Source organism: Paramisgurnus dabryanus, chromosome 13 (assembly GCF_030506205.2).
Source record: "Paramisgurnus dabryanus chromosome 13, PD_genome_1.1, whole genome shotgun sequence".
Lineage (NCBI taxonomy): Eukaryota > Metazoa > Chordata > Actinopteri > Cypriniformes > Cobitidae > Paramisgurnus > Paramisgurnus dabryanus.
The window spans coordinates 23,590,023-23,612,177 of NC_133349.1; the positions used below are offsets into that span (position 1 = coordinate 23,590,023).

Here is a 22,155-nt window from a genome sequence, read left to right on the forward strand (position 1 = left end):
ACAAAAAAATCCATATTTGACCCAGCAGTTTGGGTTAAAACAACTTAGTACAAGTTCATTTAAACCCGACGACTGGGTTTGTCCATATTTTACCAAACCATGGGTTGATACAACACATAATATAGCCTATTAATAATTAATTTTAAACGTTGTAGAGCAAAACATGCATAATAGATGTACTATGTTTTCATGCATTTTATTTTATGGTTTCAAATCTGAAAGAAGTTTGCTGAAAACGAGATCTCACCCAATACACGCAAGGGGCCGTTGTCTCTGTTTAATCTATTGTTACCCGTGACTTTAGGTCTCATTGAAGTTCACGAATTCCAAGTAGGTGGCGTCTCATGATCACTCTCCGACGGCCATGGCTTGTCTGAGCTGACAATGGATGGAGCAAGATACCAAAAGCACCATAAAACCACGTCTGTCCTCGACTGGTTTTGGTTTTAGCTGCCACCCAGCACAAGATTACTTATAAAAGCCATACAATATTAGAAAGCAAATGTCTGTAGCAATTGCATGTCTACTTGTGTTTAAAATTCGGCGTTAATCTCAAAGAAACTGATGGTGCGTTTTACTGTTGTGTAATTTTTTTAAATTTCTTGTTTCATTTTGCAACACATTCTTATTGTGCATTTTTGTATATTCCCCGTCATTGCTTTTTTTAAGACAACTTGTGCATTTGGAAATTTCCGGCCATTGTTTACTATGTTGGCTAAAGTAATTCAAAGGCGGCCATAGTCCAAGTTAAAAGTTTATGGGCCTTAACTGTGTTTTCAATCCGCTTCCTACTGCTGTGCCCAAGACTTACCCGTGACAATTCGTTTTTTTGACTTGCAAATACATTAAACGATTTTTGGCAAGCTTACAAACATTTTTTTGTATTCTGCATGCAAACTAATAAATTAATTCCCAAGTAAATATGTCTTTTTAGTTAATATGTAAAACTAATAAACAAATAGTTGCTTTTTTAAATAAATATTAGGTTGTGCTTTTATGAGACAAGCGGAAATAGATTGTAGGTATTCTAATTACAGTGTTCATATTCATACAGAGATTAAAATTGTTATTTTCGCATTCACCAATGTGATATCAGCACATCTAACTAATCGCCCTTATAAAAATCTAATAATTTTGCCCTTTCACATTTAATTTGTGGTTTTATTCTAAACTCGTTTAGAATAAGACCATGTTTTATTTGCGTAAATAAAAAAGACAAAACCACTTTATCAATTACTATCCGGTAAGTTGTTCATTATAACAACACTGTTGTATTTGTAAAATAAAGAGAAATAAACAGTATTCTTCAGTTTTTCCTATGCAGTCTATTCTCGGTTTCAAATAATTTTGTATTACTTATTTTAATAACAGACAAATATTTGGCACCAGACACGTAATTTTATTCTGCACATGATCAAATCATAATGTCCAATTTTGGTAATCACGTGGCATCATTAATTGCGCAACACCAGCAGAGAAGCAAATTCATATTCGCTACAGCAGTCAAATGAAATGCATTTTGCAGGAGGTAAACAGACACGTGATGTTTGTGACTACATAAGACAAATCCATAAACACCATAAGCCATGGTATGTCAGTAATGCGTGTTGGCTTTTGGTCATGCGGAAGGTTTTCTCCAGCAATCAAAAGTGTCCGGATCTGTATAGTCCACAATCTGCACGCGTTCGTCAATGCAAGTATCGCTCGCTCCTCCACTTGAACATTTGCACATGTTGGCATACAATATTCTTAGAGGTACATGTCAATTTCTGCCCTTGGTCACATGACTGGCGCTCTCTGCAATGGATGGAGATGGATCTCCACGTCAGCTCACGTCTCAAAATTTCTGCTCCGCGGATCTGCTTCAAAGCCACTGAAGCTGAAGCACTTCTGTACAACGATGCGAGGCAGCACTATGGTAGTGGTGTGCCCAACCAAGTGTCATGATGGATTTTGATGAGCGGGTATCCGTTGGGTCTAACATGTATTTACCCAGCTGCACATATTACGTATCTGGAACGGAATTCTCCAGTCTTCCTCCTTTTCTGACCCAGACCCCGTCTTCTTGCCCCATGACATACTCATACTCCACGTCTAATCTGCCACAGGTTCAGACCGTTAGAGAGGTGTCTTTCAGGGACTATGCCATTGACACGTCCAGCAAGTGGCACTCCAGGGGCAATCTGCCACACTGCTACGCGACAGAGGACATGGTGCACAGGGACTGCCTGCCCAATCCTGGAACTTTGGGGGACATGTTGTCGAAAAACAACTCGGTTCTCTACCACTCCAACACGAGCCACACATCCAACGTCTATGGCAGCGTAGGGAGAAACGGAGTGCTTCCCCAAGCATTTGATCAGTTTTTCGAGACAGCATACGGGAATGCGGAAAATCAGTCGACAGAGCATCCGGTGGACAGAGCGACTAGCAAGGCGCTTCCACCCGCGGAATCGGGAAGCGACAGCTGCCGGGGAACGGATGAGCCGGAGCGGTGTGAAGAGACGAGCAGTCCAGAGTCATCTTCTGGAAACAACGAGGAAAAAATCAGCGGCAACGGCAGTACGTACAGTATTAAAGACGCGCAGCAGTCGTGTGAGAACGTTTCTAATCTAACGTGCTGTTGTTAAAGGTTTTATATGCTGTTTTATAAGCGCATAAGGTTTATGGAGGGCCCTGTATATTTACCCTAACAAAACTTTGTTATAAACGCGAGATCACGTGCTCGAAATTGAAATTGGCCGTGAATGATGGGCCATTTCCCTGAGTTTTCAAAAGTCTGCGTTACAGTGCTTCATTATAATTTGGGATATTTATGAGTTACGTATTACCATTACTTTTCATGAATTACGTATTTTTAAGGGTTCAACAAACATTTTGCTCGTATTAATTTTGAATGCACATCGGTGCACAACAAGTAAAATATAAAGAATGTTTTTTTTAGGTCATGACTGAATTTCTAGATTTGTTTTCATAACTGAATTCAAATAGTAAATCTTTATTAAATACATTGTTTTTTACTATCGTTGTATAGCTACAGATTTCGTTTATTTTGACCTTGAGATTATTTTAGAATTTCGTGTAGTCTAGGTCGGAACATCACATTAAGTTACATACATATTATTCAATTTAAACAGTGGCATTAAGCCAAACGCAAAAGTTTTCATATTCGGTTTGTCTTTTTTATTTCTTAATTTAACAGTCTAATGTAGCTAACGTTCACATTTTTACAGTCTTTCTTTTTTATATTGCAGATGGACAGAAGTTACGAAAAAAGAGATGTCCTTACACCAAGTTTCAGATCAGAGAGCTGGAAAGAGAATTTTTCTTCAGTGTTTACATCAACAAAGAGAAAAGGCTACAGCTTTCCAGAATGCTTAACCTCACCGACCGCCAGGTCAAAATATGGTTTCAAAACAGAAGAATGAAAGAAAAGAAACTAAACAGAGACCGTTTGCAGTATTACACCACGAACCCTTTGCTTTAGACCGTCTAATGCGAAGATGGTACATTTCAAGTTCGTGGATGCACATTCCGGCTCCCAGGCTGCTGCGAGACGAGATGTGACCTTCATTCCTCTGACAGACTTTCATCAAAATAAATTCGTATTCTCTATATCTTTACAGTTGAAAAAGACTCCTCCATTATTATTATTATTATTAAAATATTAACTTGTTATTAGTACCTCATTCTATTACTTCCTACAGGGCGATTTTCTTTATTATTTTTAGACTATAAACTTTTGTGTCGCAAAGTATCAAGTATTCTTTAAATCAAATTTGGTTGCAAAATGCTTTTGGAAGAGAGACTTTACTAATGGACATAAGGTGATTTTCACTTTCTTATTTGTGGCTTTTTATTAAACTATTATTTTACAGTAAATAACACACATTTCATGAAAATAAGCCTATTTGCGCACTGGGCGCATCCTGCGCGCTATTCTCTTATTTGAATTCTGTATTTCTGAGTTTAAAGTCGACATAAGATTTCGTTGTTGTTGATTCTCCAGACATAACACTTTAGCCTTTGGTAATGTTTTAAGATTAGAAAATCAGAAGAAAGTCATATTTATTTTGTGCGATACGTGTACGTTAAGGTGAAAGCAATAAGTGAACCCACTATAGCCTACTTGGGACTTCTGACAACCAAAATCAGAACGACATTTTCTGTTTCAGCTTTGTGATTTTCACACCTTTCTTTAATGTGCGTGAAATTTTCTATTATTGTTGCAGGAGCTCATGTTCACCATAATCTCTCATGTTTATTGCATCTCTTCAGTGTTATATAAATCAGTCTCTTGAAACATCTTGTGTTTTCTGTCTTCTTCCTGGAGAAGGATCAAATGTTTGATGGATCTAGCATTATATTGCCTACACGCGTTTTCTTTTGATTCAAGGATCAAGTGGTGTGCAGTTATTAATGCCTAGTATCCATTACGGAACTGCCCAAAACATGGCGGTGTATGTCTCAATGAATCAAAAGGCCTTTGTCGAATCCTACAGATAAGTCAGTGTTACCTTCATATTATGCTATTTTAAAAGTGGCATGTTTCATGCATCTAGACAAAAGCGTTTGAAAATTCTGAAATGAAACTATAGCTTTTCCAGTTTGAGGAAGATAGAGCAACGGTCTCTCGTGAGCTCATATAATTTTACAGTTTCACTGTATCAATATATCGATGACCCATCGCGAGAGGGTCACAAATCTGATGTGGCTTATGCCACTCAGAAGTCTAATAAATAAAGTTGACCGTAAGATAATAACGACTGCTTTACGTGATGGCCCTGATGGCTCGCGCATCCTTTGAGGCTCGCAGGAATTTCGCTCTAATTACGGCACATCCCCCCGTTGCTGCAGCAACTCGGTCATAAAAGCAGTCTTAGTCTGGAGCATTTGTAGAATTGGAGTGAGGTGCCATAAACCGTCTGAGAACCAAGGTTATTAACTGTGACTAAGAGGTAGAAAACAACGGCTGGAACCATTGAAAGCTTGTGTTCACGGACTTTTCCGCCATCATTTGTCTCAGTGTCCCACCATGGCTGGATTGCGGACTGGTTAGGTGCTTAGACGATACGCTTCACATCCACTGGGTGGCGCACTTCAGATCAATGTCATTGCCGTGTATCTAAAATCCTTTCTGAAGCTATTTACTTTGTGTACGGGCAAAGGACAACGGTCTTCGTGGTTATACAAATTTCAGGTAAAAAGCCGAGCTACCGTTTGGTTATATTTGTCAGCATTGCATTTAAATAAAGATTGCGTGTTCTATAGCCTGCAGTGTATAGGTTATGAGCATCTCATACGCTTGGCCTAAAAGTACCATAGTACCATTGAACGTAGTTTTATTAGTCCAAGAGTAATGTAATGGCTGTTATAAGGGTACTTTAATAGAAACTGTAAGAAAGTAAAGGTAGTTTGACGGGCTTTCGGAGCTGTGGGTATTTCACGTGGTTTTTATCCCAAAAGGCTAGGCTATGTGAAAATCTAAAATACTTTTGCGTATAGTTATTCTGCTGTAATAAACATAATGTTCTCTATTTTTCATTGACTAATTTATATAAAATTACATTGATTTTACAGCACCCATCTCACACCCTTCGATTCCCCGATGGAAACACAGAAATGTATAACAGACATCAAAACTCATCCGTTTATTCAATTAAAGAGAACATTTACATATATCCAATATTTCTATATTTTCTTTGAACACAAATGTAACCTCTTAAAAATATCTCCAAGATTTCATAAATCAATTTATTCCTGATTATTGGAGCAGGGATTGCTTTACTGCTAAGAAATTTGTCTTTAGGCCATACTTTATAATGAGCACACGTTTTTCTTTTGAGACCAGTCCTAAACGGACAAGATGCCCCATGTAGTATTAAACATTTTTATCTATAGATTGTATAGAAAACATACAATCGCAATGTTGCAAATGATGTGACTCCCTTAGGGTTTTTTTTTATTATTAATACATTTCTGTTGAATGAAATGATTAAGGATACAAAGATATGTGGAGATGTAAATAACGTTAAAACCTTTACAAAGAAAACTCTGATTGCAAAAAAAAAGGTAAAATCATTTACAAAATCAATAAGCCAATTAGGTTGATAAAAAACACAAAAATAAAGCCAGTCCGAGATAAATAAACTTAACATAAAATTTTATGAGGTTAAATAAAATAAATGACAAATGTTTTAACGATGCAGAGTATCACAACAAATAGCCTGCTTTCGAACTAAATTTTTTTTTAACTCCTAACACAACAGCAAAACGTAAATGCAATTAGCTACATAAAAACTTTTGTTTTACGTACACTACTGTTAAATAACTTTAATAGTATGTGATGGGACTGTGGTTAGGTATACCTCTATGTTTTTTATTGTTAATTTTAAATATGAAGTATTTAAGCTTTACTTTCTCTTGAACACCATTTAAATGTAACATTAGAACTCCACTATAGAGGTCTAAGTCTTTGCTACAAAATTATCGCGGTCCCAGTAATATTCTAGTACAGCAAGTCCTCATTCACCACATCAAGTAATTCTGAAAAGAATTAAAGCCGTCTTTCATTTTGAACTTGAGTGTAGCAAATAAATTGTTTTGACCACCGCATGAATAAAAACCGGAAAAGTAGACTGTAACTCGCTGTTTATGTGCTTAAATGGATGTTGGGGTAATTACAGTGTATCATAAAGATTTACTATTTTAGCACTTGATCTCCTTTTCGATACCTTGTTGCTTTTTTGTGTTATATACGTGTCTCACGCGGCTTTGCGGTTCAATGACAGCGTGAGCGTTAACACAATTCAATGGGTGAAACATAACGCCATTCGTATTAAATTCTGTTTTAACTCGCTTATATTTACATAAACGACTTATCGAGTTTATACAGTTTTGACTTTTAAAAAATCTAGTAGCCTGAAATGGATATGGGACTCGAGGGTTACGTGCGCGCAGAGGGAGGAGTCATCGGCGCTCGGTGCGATTTAATTGGCTGTTAGCTCACACTGAGTTGTATAGTTATCAGTAATTATATTCAGCATGTTTTGCACAAGAAATGTCATCCAGAAAGGGCAATCTTCTTCCACCGTCAAATTATACCACGAAGATGTCATGCTCCGATAGTCCATCAGGAAATTCGTTTCTGGTTGACTCGCTAATCCATGGACGAGCCGAGGGAAGTGGGCACTACTACCAAAACAGCGTCTACTTGCAGCCGACCTCCGAGTATTCTTATGGACTATCTAACTGTGGCTATTTTCCTGGACTTAAACGGAGTGAGGGCAATTCCCAAAATGTAGCACCTACATGTGGGCCGTATCAAGGCATGGAAGCATGGCTGGAAACGTCGAGGTCTTGTCGCATTGAACAGCCCAATAGCCAAATTACCCCACGCTCGTTCTCGCCCACCATAAAAGAGGAGAACTCTTACTGCTTATACGAGTCTGACAAATGTCCAAAAGAAACAATAACAGAGGATATATCGTACTCGCGGCTGACATCAAACTCATGTCCATCTAGCAACAATAACGGCTGTGTTCCGGTGCCTGGTTACTTCCGCCTGTCTCAGACATGCACCACATCTAAAGGTTTTCCAGACAACCAGTCTATTTCGACTCTTGTTGCTGCTCAGCGATCGACCCGATTTGACAGCTCTCTTTCAGCCATTACTCCCGAAACAAGCAGGGAAGAGAACGACGAGCCATCCACATGCGCCCCGAAAACCAACAAGGAGCTACAGGGGTCCACCGGAACCGCTTCATCTCCCGAACCGCCGGACAGTCCAGAAAAGGCGGTGAATGTTACTAAAGGTAGGTTGTGTTCCTCACTCACGAAGACAAGGCATGTTACATGTCATGAAGTCCTTGGGGCAAACTGGAGCATTAAATATGGAGTTTATCTGGTAGGCTATACACACATTTCATATGCGTATGTTGTATATTACAGTAATATCTCAAATATGATTTTTAAGATACCATAATGTTTCGTTATTTTAGGCGAAATAATCATTATTTTACTTATTTTCCTAAATAAAAATGTTATGTGGTGCAGCAAACTCATACCAATTCATATGATCAATACCAAGCCTATAATGCAACTGCAATGCTTATACTAATTTTACCATGCGGCTCGTAAAGGTATTACTTGAAAATTCTCATATGAAGCCTATTTATTACATATTGCCGACGGGGTCTATTTTAACAAAAGCGCATCGTTTAACAATCCTCATTTGGCCACTAAGAAATTTGCTTTTCACACACCCTTCTGCAGTGCTTCAAACACAGCATAACATTCGTTCAAATAGAAAGCTGACACCAATAAACGTGTGAGGAAACATATCGTTTCCTCAAAGTCTCTTAAATGTTATTTAATTATCACATAGAAATCTCGTAAAGCGTATTGCTAACAAAAACAAATGGAAGCAAATTTGCACAGTATAATAAAACTGGACTATCCCCTTGTCATTACATATTATGCAATTGTATTTAACGTTCTGTTTATGAGACACTGACACATGTAATCACCTGATACAAATATGAGATATTAATTGTCTTTTCTGAATGCTTCTGTGGTGTGGATGGTTGGTTTTTACATTGTGAACTACTTAAATTCAATTAATACTTTTCAACGGCCATTTAAGAGAAATCACTACATTTGAGCACTTGTTCTTACAAACAAAAAATAAAGTTTATTTAAAATTTTGTTGAACAACCATTTTTTATATTCTTTCAATTTGCAAAAATATAATAAAATGACAACAATTAAAATGACTACACAAAACAGGTCTCAAAGTAGTATCTCAATATATGGACACACAGTGTTTACGTTAGAGAGCATTTACATAATCCCTCTGAATATGTACTTTTTCATTGTTTTATAGATATTTGTTATTGTTATAGGAATTGTTGCTCCCTTACAGAAGTTAAGCAAGGTTTTATTATAATTAAATTGTAGTAGTTTTTGGCGCATTGATTACCATTTGTAAATCCATGTTAAAGTACAAAAACATGTTTAAACAATAGGTACTGTGGCATACTGCTACTCATACATTTCTAACCATGGTTTTTATTTATTTGTAATAAAACCATGATTATTTTTTTCCTAAGTGCTATCGTAATATATGCGTAACATGGGCACTCTAATGGAAAGTTTTACCAAATATTTATCCTATAATATTTAAAATGGATGGTAGCTTCAATTGGTAATTTTGTACTAATACTTTCTCAACTTTTCAGCAGGAGACTCCAAAAATGAGAGTACAGCAAACTGGCTAACGGCGAAGAGTGGCCGCAAGAAGCGGTGTCCTTACACCAAGCATCAGACTCTAGAGTTGGAGAAAGAGTTTCTCTTCAATATGTACTTGACACGAGAGCGTCGCCTTGAGATCAGCCGCAGTGTTCACCTTACGGACAGACAAGTCAAAATATGGTTTCAGAACCGTCGGATGAAGCTTAAGAAGATGAGCCGAGAAAACCGAATCCGTGAGCTTTCGGCCAACTTCAGTTTTTCATGAAGCCCCCTTCGATCGGTTATAGTGCTCTGGCGCCCTCCTCCATCAGTTGCAATGGTTGCCTACTCACAACAATGCGTCTTTATAGGTGTGCGTGCATATTTGACTTGTGCAAGATACTATTGATAACTTATTGTGTGTCGTATACTGTTGACGTTTTTATCTGTTAATGTATAATTTTATTTGACATCCCTGTCGTCATAACATGTCATGGCTATTTATAAACTGTCAAGAGTACATCAATGTAAAAGGTATAGCGAGAAAAAACCCGAATGCTGAAGGTGATTATTGACACTCATTGTAAATAGCATTCAGGCAATATTGTACATTTATTGTATATAACTGCGATATTTGCATGTTGTAATAACTATAATGAAACAATTTTTAAAATAATAATACTTTCCGTCTTAAGTACGACCTTGTCATGTATTTGCTGTAATAGCCATAGGTCCTGTAGAAACTTGTACAGTTACGACAAGGAGTCCTATTTTGTTTTAATAGTGTTGAAAGGGTAAAAACTTTCTGGAAACACTGGCCGAAATGCGACTTGGCTGTAAATTGATAATTAAAAGGTGGCAGATATAAATAAACGCATGTAAAAGTCGTTAAAAGCACTTGTAAACACATGTCCTATTGTTTCAAGCAGTCGTGATTTCCTAAAACTTATTTATAAAGGAACATTTGTGGTGATTGTAATTTGTTAACTGTAAAATGCATTATGTAACTTCTTCAAAATCTGCAATCAGTCAGTACTGCATGGTCCAATGAACACCCTAAATAGACACTATTAGTTAATAATAACCCATTTCTTTAATGTGAACAACTGGATTCAATTTTAAATTTAATACAATGGAGAAATACTCGATTAACAGATTATCTGACACCTCAAAATTTACTGTAAAAAGAATATTTAAGAAAGATCATAGGTCAATGTCGACAAAAGCTCATTTTATTGTGCTTGACTGCTTTTGCAATGCAGAATGTAATAAATACGGAAAAAATGTTTCACTTATCATCTCAAGAAAGAGACAACGAAGACTGCTGAGTGATTTAGGTAGTTTCATGTTGTTGGGCTTCATTTTACATCCCCACAACAAGAAACTGTCTTAATTGCCTCGCAGTGAGATTCAGCACAACACCAAAAGTCACAAGACAAGAAAAACGCGACGTATTCGAGAAGAAAACAGGAAAGTATATTTTTCAAACATCAAAATGATCAACAATATTAAGCTAAATCGATATATTAATTATATAAATATGCACAATTATTTCTGTGTGGGGCAGTTTATAAAATGAATGCTGCATTGCTGTTAAAACCCAATAAAAATGTTTAGTAGAATGCAGATAGACACAGCAAGGCCTCGGTTACGATCAATGCACTTTGGCCAAAGCCGCGTGCGCATCAGAGACCGAGATCACGCCCAGAATGCCGGATGCGTCTACTGTGCTCGAGAAAAAAAACACAAAAGCTTTATTGGCCATATTCAGACCAGACAGCCAAGTTACAACCCGAAGAAAAACAGAGTAATAGCCCCTGTTATAAACAAAGTCTGTTGAAGTGCCCAGAAATTCCCTCTTCCTATAGGACAAGATCACAGGAAGGCTTTAAACACCACATAGCCTATATAAAATCCAATATAAAGTTTGTATATATGAGAGTATTTTTTTTAAATGTGGATGAGCGACTTTAAGTTATATTAAATTTGCTGTAATTAAGACATGATATTTTGTAACAACACATTTATATTTTTCAGTTTTTAATTTTGAAAAATAATGCAGCTCATTGTTGATGCTTTGCTCTGTTATAGTACTACAGCCCGTGCAATAATATGTAGTGCAATAATATGTAGTTCATTTAAACTACAGAAATTAATTAGTTTTCCTGTAGCTTAATTAGATGAGCTCTGTGTCAACGACTCAAAGTTTGTGGGTTTGATTTCCTGGGAACAAATATACTGATAAAAATGTATACATTGAATGCACTGCAAGGCGCTTTGAATGAAAGGGTCTGACACATGCAAAAATGTAAATGTGTAAATATAGCAATAATACTAACGTTTGAATGTGAAGCATCTTTTAATGATTTATAATAATATAAACCATACAACGTTATGGTTGTGCATGCGCAAAAGGCCTAAACTAACGTTTACATGTGGATTTTTAATGATATACTAGAAAAAACGCAGCAACATTTTTGCAGTTTCGATAATTTGTCATTATTTATTAATTGTCACCATTTAAAAAAAGTATGAGAAAATCTAAAATCTGCAAAGGCAGCAAATGTGAAGTTTCCTGTTTTAACTTTTTCAGTATGTTTTGTTCAATAAACCATCTCTTAGATAACGTTTATATTTATCTTGTGTGCACATCACAGTCAAAAGTAGACTGAAGATTGCATGGCACCTATTTCCATATAAAACATACATCTGGCTCATGTAAATAACTATTTTATATCCTTTCATGCTTACAAAGGCCACACAAAATACATGTATTTATTAACTTAATATCTGCAAAATTTGTGGGTAAAACATGATGTCAACAAGGTGGGTGATCTTTAATTGGGTGGCAATGACTAAACTAGTAATAGGCTTAAGCAATGACTTGTATCAACCCGCTGATTTATTTTTAATAGCAAACAATTGGCTACTCTATTAACGTTTGGATCCAGACCATCTACAGTGATGCTTATCAAATACCAGTTTTTGTTACGAGCTTAACAACATGAATAAAATCAAATTCACCTTCATAAAAGCACATGGCCATGCCATTAAAAATATGACTTGTAAAATGGAGGCCGTTTAACTGTGCGCTGGTTAGGCTTTCCCTTTATCTCCGACGTTCTCTCCCACAGTCACGTGCCTCCTACATCCAATCCCATCTCTGCAATGGTTCAACTTATCAGAGGTCTGTAGTTCACAGTGAAGTCAAGTAGTTACTTGATTTCCACGGATTCTGCTTTTGTGTCCGTTTCATTGTGGGTGTATACTTGCAGCTGGGTCTCGGTTTTATTATGTCGACATTAGGGACACTGAGCTACTACGCTGACTCACACATTCCACACGAGAATGATGATAATTTGGTACCGAGGTTCTCATCTGGACCTGTGGTCCAGCAGCAGGCTCGGGAGCTGACGCTACTTGAATATGGCGAGCAGGAGTCGTACACCTTCCAGGCCAAATCGTCTATTTTTGGCGCATCATGGAGTCCCGTGCCCGTGCAGCCTCCTGGCAGTGCATCCATCGCCTACCACCCGTACATTCATCATCCGTGTTCAACAGGAGAGCCCGTGGATGGAGCATCCGTGCGTTCCTGGGCTTTAGAGCCGCTGTCTGCGTCCCTGCCTTTCACGGGATTATCTGCAGATATGCACCATGATATCAAACTTGAACCAATGGTCGGAAATGGTGAGAGCGGGACGCATACACTTCTAGTGCCCGAGACAGACAACAATACAACCCAGAAAGAGAGGAAGATACCGGACGATGCAATTTCAAGCGAGTCACAAGATGAGAAAACTTCAGCAGAGACCAAGCATGATCTAGACCCAAGTAAGTCCGCAGTTTGTAACAAAAATGCGCTTTGAAATGTTGGATTGTCTTCTCTTGCATATCCCCTATCAACCTGATAATATGTAAATGAATCCAAATCAAAATATATATTCAAATTATGATACATTAAAGCTAATTATTTGTACACAACGCCAATTCGATAATACACAACATCTGAACAAAGTAACTGTCACGCAGATAATTATTATTATGTTTTCTACACTATGGGTTTAATTCAGTAATTTATAAAGCTTACAATAAGGCCTCTTTCTTTTTTTGAGTTTCATATCTGTGTATTTTTGCGTTTCGATTTAACAGTATATGATTAGGTGTATTCATGAAAAAGTGTCTTTGCTATTAGTTTATTATATCATCAGGGGGTAAACATAACGGTATAAAGACTGTTCCTGTGCCCGCCAAATCCCTGTCATATGTCCTCCAAATTTACAGTGTGGTTTATTACAAATTACAATGTTTTAAATGGCATGTTAAAATGCTGGATATAAAACTGAAATTGTTGCCATAAGATTAACAATCTGTCTTTTGAGCATTATTTTCTTTAAGATAGTAAGGCCCTTGTTTCCTCTCGTTCAGTGTTGCCAATTCTTTCAGCACGGGAAAAATTATAGCTTGCACATAAAATTGTACATCATATAAAATGTATCCGGGAACCAACCCATCCAGTGTGATTTTCCAGAATATACGAATGAAGTAGAATTCAGACTGCCCTTTACTGTTGCCTATTAGACCTTTGTTTCTTCCGACTCGGCTGGTCATAAAATGGCCGCAGTATTTTCTAAGTGGCAACATGACTAGCTCTCTCTCTCCGACCCCTCTTGCAGATAACCCTGCGTCCAACTGGCTACATGCGAAGTCTACTAGGAAAAAGCGCTGTCCTTACACTAAGCACCAAACTCTTGAGCTGGAGAAAGAATTTCTGTTTAATATGTACCTCTCGCGTGACCGTAGATACGAAGTGGCAAGACTCCTAAATCTCACAGAGAGACAAGTCAAAATTTGGTTCCAAAACCGTAGGATGAAGATGAAGAAATGCAATAAAGATCGTCCAAAAGACATTTAAACGAGGAATGTAAATGCGCACTGCAGTGGATGAAGTTATCTGATTCGTGCGACAGTGTTTGTGAATCAGCCTGTCTTTTCCCTCATTCATGCACAACAAAAGTAGATTATAATTAATAGTACATGATTATTATTGATATACTGTTAATTTTGTAATATGTTAGGTGTACATTGCACAAACATTTGATCTAAGAGTATGCTTGTATATATGGTTGTGTCTTTGTGTACAGCTTGTTGTTGATATAGTTCCCTTCTTTTTGGCTTGCTTGTTGTGGGCCTATAGCTCTTAGCAAAGTGTACATTTTAAATATGTTAAAAATCTGTTAACTTTTTTTTTTTAAGTTCCAGTTCATGATTTCAGGGAAATTCAAGGATCTGCGAAATGAAATAATGATTATTTGCATGAATATCAGATTTTGTTTTTTTTTTATAAAAAAAATACTTGTAGCGCAATGTATTAATGTTAAATGTGACTACCTAGATGTATTTAAACTACCTATGTATCAAGATGATTTAATTTATGTTGTGTTATTCGTCATTAAGATATTTCATTGAATTTTGTAACATGCTTGCAATGTTATGTGAACACACAGAAACTGTGCATACGCCAATACCTCAAATCAACAGTGTTAGTCGTTTTCAAATGAAATACCACTTGTGTACATGATAAATAAATTTCTGATAAATGTTAAATTTCGTTAAGACTCTGTAAAAACGTTATTATATTATTTCAATAGTTTTATACATTTAATTTTAATTGTCAGCGTTCACACATTTGGAGGGATCTGTCAAGGATTTTTTCTGTTGAAGTAAAAATCTGGATAATCGATATTGCAATAAGGTGTCACTAACTACAGTGTTTTGTTTCAGTGCACATAAACTTCCAGACTAACACAGCACAAACATAAATGTCCCTTGACACTGAATGTAATCCCAGGCTATTTTTACTCTATCCTGCAAGAATTATTTTACAGTCTTTGAAACACAGTTTTACACATCTCACATGTTCTCGCTCTCGTTCTTCCTTTATCTCACATCCCACTGTTTAGTGTCCCGTTTACGGCCCGGATGCCGTTTCTTCGCATAAATAAAGCTTAGTTTGATGCTTGTGGACAGGCCTGCATATTCTATTTGTGCCCTGCCCCTGAAAGCCATATTAGTGGCCGTGTGGCAATAAACCACAATCACAGTCTTAACTGTTTATGGGGTGCAAAGCGATTGAGGGCGGACCTGGAATGACTTTTGAGACAACCTACATCTATATCAACACAATTACAGTAACATAGGTTACATTGAATTAATTTATATATTCGTTAAATTATTACTTTTTATTACAATATATTATTTCTATATGCTTCAACACAAAAACAAAATCAACAATAGTAAGAAAAAAACACGATCCATTATAAAATATATATAAACAAGACACTTATACTTAGTTGCGGGTATCTTCAAAGGCTTTACCCAGGACAGCATCGTAAAACGGGGCCCAAGCACACTGTCTGGTTTTTCTCTGCTAATTACTTTATTACTTCTCAGCAACAATTAAAACGTTGCAGAACTGATCACCATTTGTTGCCTCGTCATGCATGAAGTGGAAACGGAAAGAAACTATTGACGCATTGTATTTTGCTGTTACGAATTTAAACTTAATATGAATTTAAACTTAATTTCTTTAGAAAGTAAAAAACGAATTGTTTTAAGGTAATAAATATATTTGTAAGGTGATTTGTTTTATTATTTATTTTTAAAGACATTTTTATTAATAACAATATGATGCATTCATTTTGGCTAATTATCATATACTAACAAGAAATGTAATTATTTTCGTTTCGGAAAAGGTTTTGTAGAGTTTCTTAATGGTTCTGCATAGCTTAATTTTTAGGATGTGTCTACCCTCTTAAAAAGGTTGTTTTCAACCCACGTTTGGGTAAAATTTTGACAAATTTAAATTAACCTATTTCAACCCATAAAGCCTGTTTGAATTTGCTCCATATGTTACCCAACCATGGGTTAAAAACAAAACAAAAAACATTTATAGTGTTGCCTATTATTTAACATACTTAATTTGTCGATGGATTCACCAGCCCATTAGCAGAGTACTTCAATATCTTAATAGGGCGTATAAGATGAATGAGATAAAGAAAATGAGCAGTGCTGGAAGGCTTTGTGAAGCACAACATAGAAACACTTCATTCTAATTTAACAGAATGCGTCAACAGTCCAATTGGGCCGCTACCATAAATATCCAGCAGGTGGAGACATCGGTTTGTTCCAAATTTTCTAACGACATTACTGATTTCGCCTTGTAGCAAAAGCCCACTTTGCAAGGGCCAGTCCCCAAACACCACCTTCATGCAAATATAAAATTTCAACTGCATAACTCTCATTAATAGTGAATGGTAACAAATGTGAATTAAAACATGCTTAAAACAAGTTAAAGCATTTGATCACTGGAACGGCAAATGTGAAAAGTTGAAATGTTTTGAATTGGCAGAAATTATGTGCACAACCTATTTTGTATTCACAAAACAGAACACTGTAAAACCTGATAAGTTAACTCAACTCAAACCATTTCAGTTTTAAAACATAAATATAAGTGCATATGGCTAATATATATAAGTTCACAGTATACTCAAATGTATGTGATTTAGAACTTAAATGGTTTAAGGCAATCGGTTTCCTTAATCCTTACATGGTTTTAGTTAAGTTAACTTTATAGGTTTTACAGTGAAGCTTTGCATTAAGTTAAACTCATCAAAAAAACCTTGGTTTTTCCTTAAAAACCCCATTACTTATATTTCAAGTGCCCATGAGCTTTTTTCTTATGGTCTGGTCTAGGCATGAGCCGGTTACCGTTTTCAAGGTATACCAAGGTTTTAAAAATTCAAGGTTTCAAAACCACTAACATTTTCTGTGATATATTCTTCAAGGTATCAGCTGTGTTTACACAATTTTATTATATAAGTAATGTAATTGATTTGATGTTAATGTAAACATTATTGTATTGTAATGTTTTGTGTAAAGTTGAAAAGTTGTTGTTTGTATACGCATACATTTTAAATAACACATTTTAGTGTTGCAAGTTGCAACACAGCGAAACAGTGGTATTTTTGATTAAGGATATCATACTGACAAAATATCATAAATCCCATGCCTAGTCTGGACAGAATCATTGACAGTCACTGAACTTCTTGAAAAGCATTAAGCTTTCTAGACAACTTAAATGGTGTGTAGATGCAACACTTTAATGTTTTGACATAAGTCATTACTTCATTTAGAGGTGTCCAGCATGCGTCTAGGGCAGTGGTTCTCAAATGGGGGTACGCGTACCCCTAGGGGTACTTTGGGGTACTGGAGGGGGTACGTGAGAGAAAGTGGAAACTGACATTTAGGAATAAATCAATAAAATATGTAAATCATGATGATAGTATTTTACATGACATTAGGATTACACAAAAATCATAAATTTAAAGCACATTGTACAAAATGCATGTACGAGTTCAACCTGTTGACCTTGTCTGGCGCACGCGCTAAGGTTTCAGTTCAGCAGCTTCAGGAACGGAGATACACGGAGTCTGCTCCTGTTATCATTTCATACTTAAAGTTTACTTTCTTTTGTGGTGTTGCTGTGCATTATATATATATATATATATATATATATATATATATATATATATATATATATATATATATATATATATATATATATATATATAAATGGTTAAACGTATGCCTCACTAAATGTTGTTGTCTGGTTAAGGGGTACTCGGCTTGAAAAAATCATAAAAAGGGGTATTTCAGCCAAAAAAGTTTGAGAACCATGAGAACCACTGGTCTAGGGTATTCATGGGGTTGATAATGTTTGCATAATTAGAAAATGTATTGCATTGAAACATTCACCACAAATTAAAACGAAACAAATCTTTATGGTTTTTAATATAGTAATAAGCATATCACATTTTTGAATCACAATGCTGAGATATATGTTTAATTTTGTTGTGTCCTCCCCAAATGGTCAAGATAACTTAAGGCAGGTAGCTATGGCTCATTATATTACATTATCATATGATCTTATTATGGATAACTGATTATCCAAACCAGAGTTATCATAATGAAGTAAAACTTTAATTTATAACGTTGTGATAGCTTTATTTCCCAAAACTACTGTACATGGCAAAGTACACTTTTAAAAATAAAGGCTCCAAGAATTATTTATTTTAGGCTGTAAATGGTTCTACAAAGAACTTTTAACATCCATAGATCCCTTCTGTTGAACAAAAGGTTCTCTGTTTAACAGAAAGCATCTATGAATCGAACAAAACACGATTATCATCAAAAATAAAACAGTAACAAAAACCTACCCTAACCCCAACGTCACATCACTGTCAGAAAAAAAACAATACAAAGCTGTACCTTTTATGTCACTGGGGTGGTACCTTTAAAGGTACCTCTTTGTACCTTTATGGGTATGCAACACATAGAAATGTTGGACCTTTTGGGTTACAATATTATACCATAAGGACCTATTTTGTACATTTAAGGAACAATTTTGTACCAGTGAAATGTTAGGGGTACAAAATATTTTACTTTAAAAAGGCACAAAATATGTCCTTTAGGTACAGCAAAGTACCCCAAAAGATAAAACATCATATTACCTGTAAAGGTACAAAATGTTAACACCCCAGGGACAGTGGCAAAAGCAAATCATGCAAAATGTATGAATGTGGTTGTATGAATTAATACAAATACCAATCACGTAAAAAAAAAAACGTAGGATTTGCCATGAGATAACACTGAAAGACGATATAAAGCTATAAGAAATGGTTGTTTTAAGAACTTTTGACTTAAAGGGTTCTTTGGAGAACAAACTGTTGAAAAGAACCCTAACCTTTAGTGTAAAATATGTTTTGTCAGCCAACTCAAAAAATGTCCTTTATGTAGGCTAATAGCATCTCAACCAAGTCAGGTAAGGTAAAAAAACATTACGTACCGAATTAACCTAGTTATAAATTTACTTCAACAAAAGTTATTTTTAATTTAGATTAAGGTAAGATTAGGGAAAAGCAGATCTTTCCAGTAATGACTCCATGCTATCAGTCTCTACAGCCCAAGCAGATGGCAACGCAACCCTAAATCTACTAGTGCTGGTAATTGTATGTCTATAAGCTCCTCAACTCATGTAGTCACCTGCAGGGCACCACTAAAATTACACCTAATCTTAATACAGTTACAATCATGCTTGTGCTTCATGCAGCATATAGCGTGTCTTTACAAAGATGTCAAAAAATTGGTAACATTGTTGCAGACAAAAGTAAGGTAAAGTATAATGATTTTAAAAAGTGAAGATGTTGTAACTTTAACTAGGAAAAGATATATTGTGCTTTGCAGGCTATCCTTCTTAACTTACTTCTTAAGAAGTTTCTCTTCTTCATCTCCATGACAAACGAGGTTGTGTTGCACCGATGGAAAGCACTACCAGTCCACTGTTTGATCGGTCAATATCCCTAAAGTACAGTCACAACTTCCCTATGGTGCACTTTGCTCCAATACTGGTAACATAGTAAACCTTGGTATACTCAATATCCTTGTCATTGGCATTGCAATAGACTTAAATGCACATTGCAGTATAATGTTTTAAAGAGTTAATAAAAAATATAAATGAATGTATATTTTACCACAGCTGTTGTGTATTTACTTTGTATTCCTATCCAAATTTTGCAGAATGCATTGATATTCTTTATATTTTGTTGTGGATCAAAGTGAACGGGGATAGATCTATTTAGGTTGCGCTTTATGGTTTAACAAGTGGTCTGGGGCTGTCGTTAATCCACGACCGTTTATACGTGCAACTCACGTAACGATGCTTTTGGGGAACGGCCCGCCATGATAAAGTATTTACGTGCTACTTAAGTTCCACTCAGCTCAGTGTTTCAGGAAACCAGGCAGTTGTTTATAGTTGCCTCCGTTAAATTCTGTAGGAAAAGAGTAGAACTTTACGTATCACGAAACGGTGTAAGGCTTACATTTATGTTTTAACCTGAAATGAGGAGATTTTTAATGCAACATACACAGATGTATTTATGTAATACATCTATTTATATTGCAAATAAAGGTAATGTATCTTTAATGTGCGTGTAATATTAAACAATCCAAAAACAAATGATTATTGAAGACATAAAACACACGTTACAGGCTGAACGATATGGTTGGCACCATAATTAGCTTTTAAATCAGACAAAACAGGTGCTGTGAAGTTAAACTGACATGCATTTTCCCTCTTTTTGTTTACATTACAGCCTTTCTATTATTTTACACAAGTACTTTAATGTAGAGATGTTGTAAATACACAATACGTGTTTAAATCACTAAATCACACACAGTTATAAGTCTAATAGAGATACTTTAATGACTGAGGTCCTTATGATGACCAAACAATTGATGTTGTCTTACAAATTTAGCCTGCTTTAATATCCTAATTTATTCATTTTATTTTATACAACGCTGCAATCCAGATGTTATACCTCAAAATGCTTGCATCCCAAATGTTACATTAATAATCTGGGCAAGTCTGATTCAATCTCTGATCCAATCGGTGCAGTGTTTACTTTCACAGCGTCATATCCTGAAAAAAAAAACTGCATGATTCTCTCCTCAGGCAGGGTTATAGTGGATATGCCCGGAAATGACATACACCTCCAGTGAAACAATAGAAGCTTGGAGCTCGTTTACGACCCAGTGCAATGTGTGTGGGTAGAGGGTCATCCATCAAACGCCACTGTTACCAGAGCAGCTACTACCGCTGCTGCCTTCACAGACATCATAAACACCCCATATACGCCTCACGCGCACTAATTTACAAAATTCACTGAGAAGGATAGAGACAGATCAATCCCTGCATTTTTTACATAAACCAATAGGTTTGTAAGCACTGTTTGCAGTCCACTCGTCTGAGCATCTCTCATTCACATATTAATATACCTATTCAGGATATCTTCCATTCAATATCGGTTTTATGTTTCCTCTTCTTCATTCATTATTCAGGTCTAGGTTATTACAGAGGCCTCTGAATTGAAGTAAATCATTTGAACCCATGCGCCTATAAATAAAGAAACTAATTAATTCACCTAATAAAAAATCTGGGATAAATAATTACGTTTAAAAGGAAAAAGAGAAATACAGACTTATGTTACTTTAATAATTAAAACAAATATATGTGAAAATGCATTCTTTCATTATTTTTAAAATGCTAAACAATCAGATAAAACAAAGGGAAATAATGTATATACATAAATTAATAATGTATTACGATGCATATATAACATGCACAGCTTTAAATATCCCATATTCATTTGTAGTATGATTTAACGATCCAAGTTTTCACCCTTATTTATGTTTTATGACAGCGAGCCTTTATTATTAAGTATAACAGACGGTCAGCGAGGCTGAGCATTGTGCCAGACACATCCAAAAAGACATTGTGCTTCTACTCAGCACGTGGACTGAAAAAGGATGCAAATTGCCAAATAATTATTCAGTATGTCAGTAAAAATGTTAACACTTAAAAAACAACGATTTCCCATTTAAACGATTTTAGCACAGAATATTTCTATTAGGCTAATATTTTATCTGTCCTCACGTATAAGGCCTGCATGTTGAAATGTTAATTTTCAGTAGCAAACACTGGTACATATACTTAAAATATATTATTTAAATTAATACAATTCAACTTAATTCAAATAATGCAATAAAGTCAACCAGCATAGTCTTAATATAACCCAGTTCAGTGCAATATTGTTCAAGCGACCTTGAAAAATGTACTAATGCAACAGATAAACAAAAATACTAAAATACTGTTGTAGAAAATTATTTTATATATTTTTTCAAATATTACGACAATATTCTGGTCCTATTAAAATAAAATAAAATCTATTAATTTCACCATTCGTGTAAATTGTTATTTATTATTACATTTACGGACATATAGCATAACATTTACAATTCGATGTGCAA

The 22,155-nt window shown here is 35.7% G+C and overlaps 3 protein-coding genes across 4 annotated transcripts; all 3 read left to right on the plus strand.

Annotated features, from left to right (window-relative positions):
- Positions 1-1,244: 1,244 nt before the first annotated feature.
- hoxa11b (homeobox A11b) lies at positions 1,245-4,322 on the plus strand. The gene is made up of 2 exons (XM_065260788.2): positions 1,245-2,562; positions 3,255-4,322. Exons 1-2 carry the CDS (start codon positions 1,944-1,946, stop codon positions 3,485-3,487), a joined length of 852 nt encoding a protein of 283 aa, XP_065116860.1. The 5' UTR covers positions 1,245-1,943; the 3' UTR covers positions 3,488-4,322.
- A 1,431-nt stretch (positions 4,323-5,753) lies between these two features.
- On the plus strand, positions 5,754-10,140 carry hoxa10b (homeobox A10b). 2 transcript variants are annotated; one of them, XM_065261341.2, is made up of 2 exons: positions 5,754-7,814; positions 9,243-10,140. In XM_065261341.2, exons 1-2 carry the CDS (start codon positions 7,061-7,063, stop codon positions 9,515-9,517), a joined length of 1,029 nt encoding a protein of 342 aa, XP_065117413.1. In that variant the 5' UTR covers positions 5,754-7,060; the 3' UTR covers positions 9,518-10,140. The 2 variants fall into 2 exon arrangements, with proteins under 2 accessions (XP_065117413.1, XP_065117412.1); XM_065261340.2 differs by having other exon boundaries at positions 5,764-7,814; positions 9,240-10,140.
- Positions 10,141-10,635: 495 nt separating this feature from the next.
- hoxa9b (homeobox A9b) lies at positions 10,636-15,870 on the plus strand. Its single transcript, XM_065261342.2, has 2 exons — positions 10,636-13,062; positions 13,905-15,870. The coding sequence occupies exons 1-2, from the start codon at positions 12,525-12,527 to the stop codon at positions 14,141-14,143; spliced, it is 777 nt and encodes a 258-aa protein (XP_065117414.1). The 5' UTR covers positions 10,636-12,524; the 3' UTR covers positions 14,144-15,870.
- Positions 15,871-22,155: the final 6,285 nt, after the last annotated feature.

Excerpts from the sequence above, each read along its gene's own strand:
- hoxa11b (XM_065260788.2), top strand. The coding sequence starts at position 1,944 with ATGATGGATTTTGATGAGCGGGTATCCGTTGGGTCTAACATGTATTTA. Across the intron at positions 2,563-3,254 it reads AAAAATCAGCGGCAACGGCA|ATGGACAGAAGTTACGAAAA; the intron begins GTACGTACAGTA and ends TTTATATTGCAG.
- hoxa10b (XM_065261340.2), top strand. The coding sequence starts at position 7,061 with ATGTCATCCAGAAAGGGCAATCTTCTTCCACCGTCAAATTATACCACG. Across the intron at positions 7,815-9,239 it reads GGCGGTGAATGTTACTAAAG|CAGGAGACTCCAAAAATGAG; the intron begins GTAGGTTGTGTT and ends TCAACTTTTCAG.
- hoxa9b (XM_065261342.2), top strand. The coding sequence starts at position 12,525 with ATGTCGACATTAGGGACACTGAGCTACTACGCTGACTCACACATTCCA. Across the intron at positions 13,063-13,904 it reads CAAGCATGATCTAGACCCAA|ATAACCCTGCGTCCAACTGG; the intron begins GTAAGTCCGCAG and ends CCCCTCTTGCAG.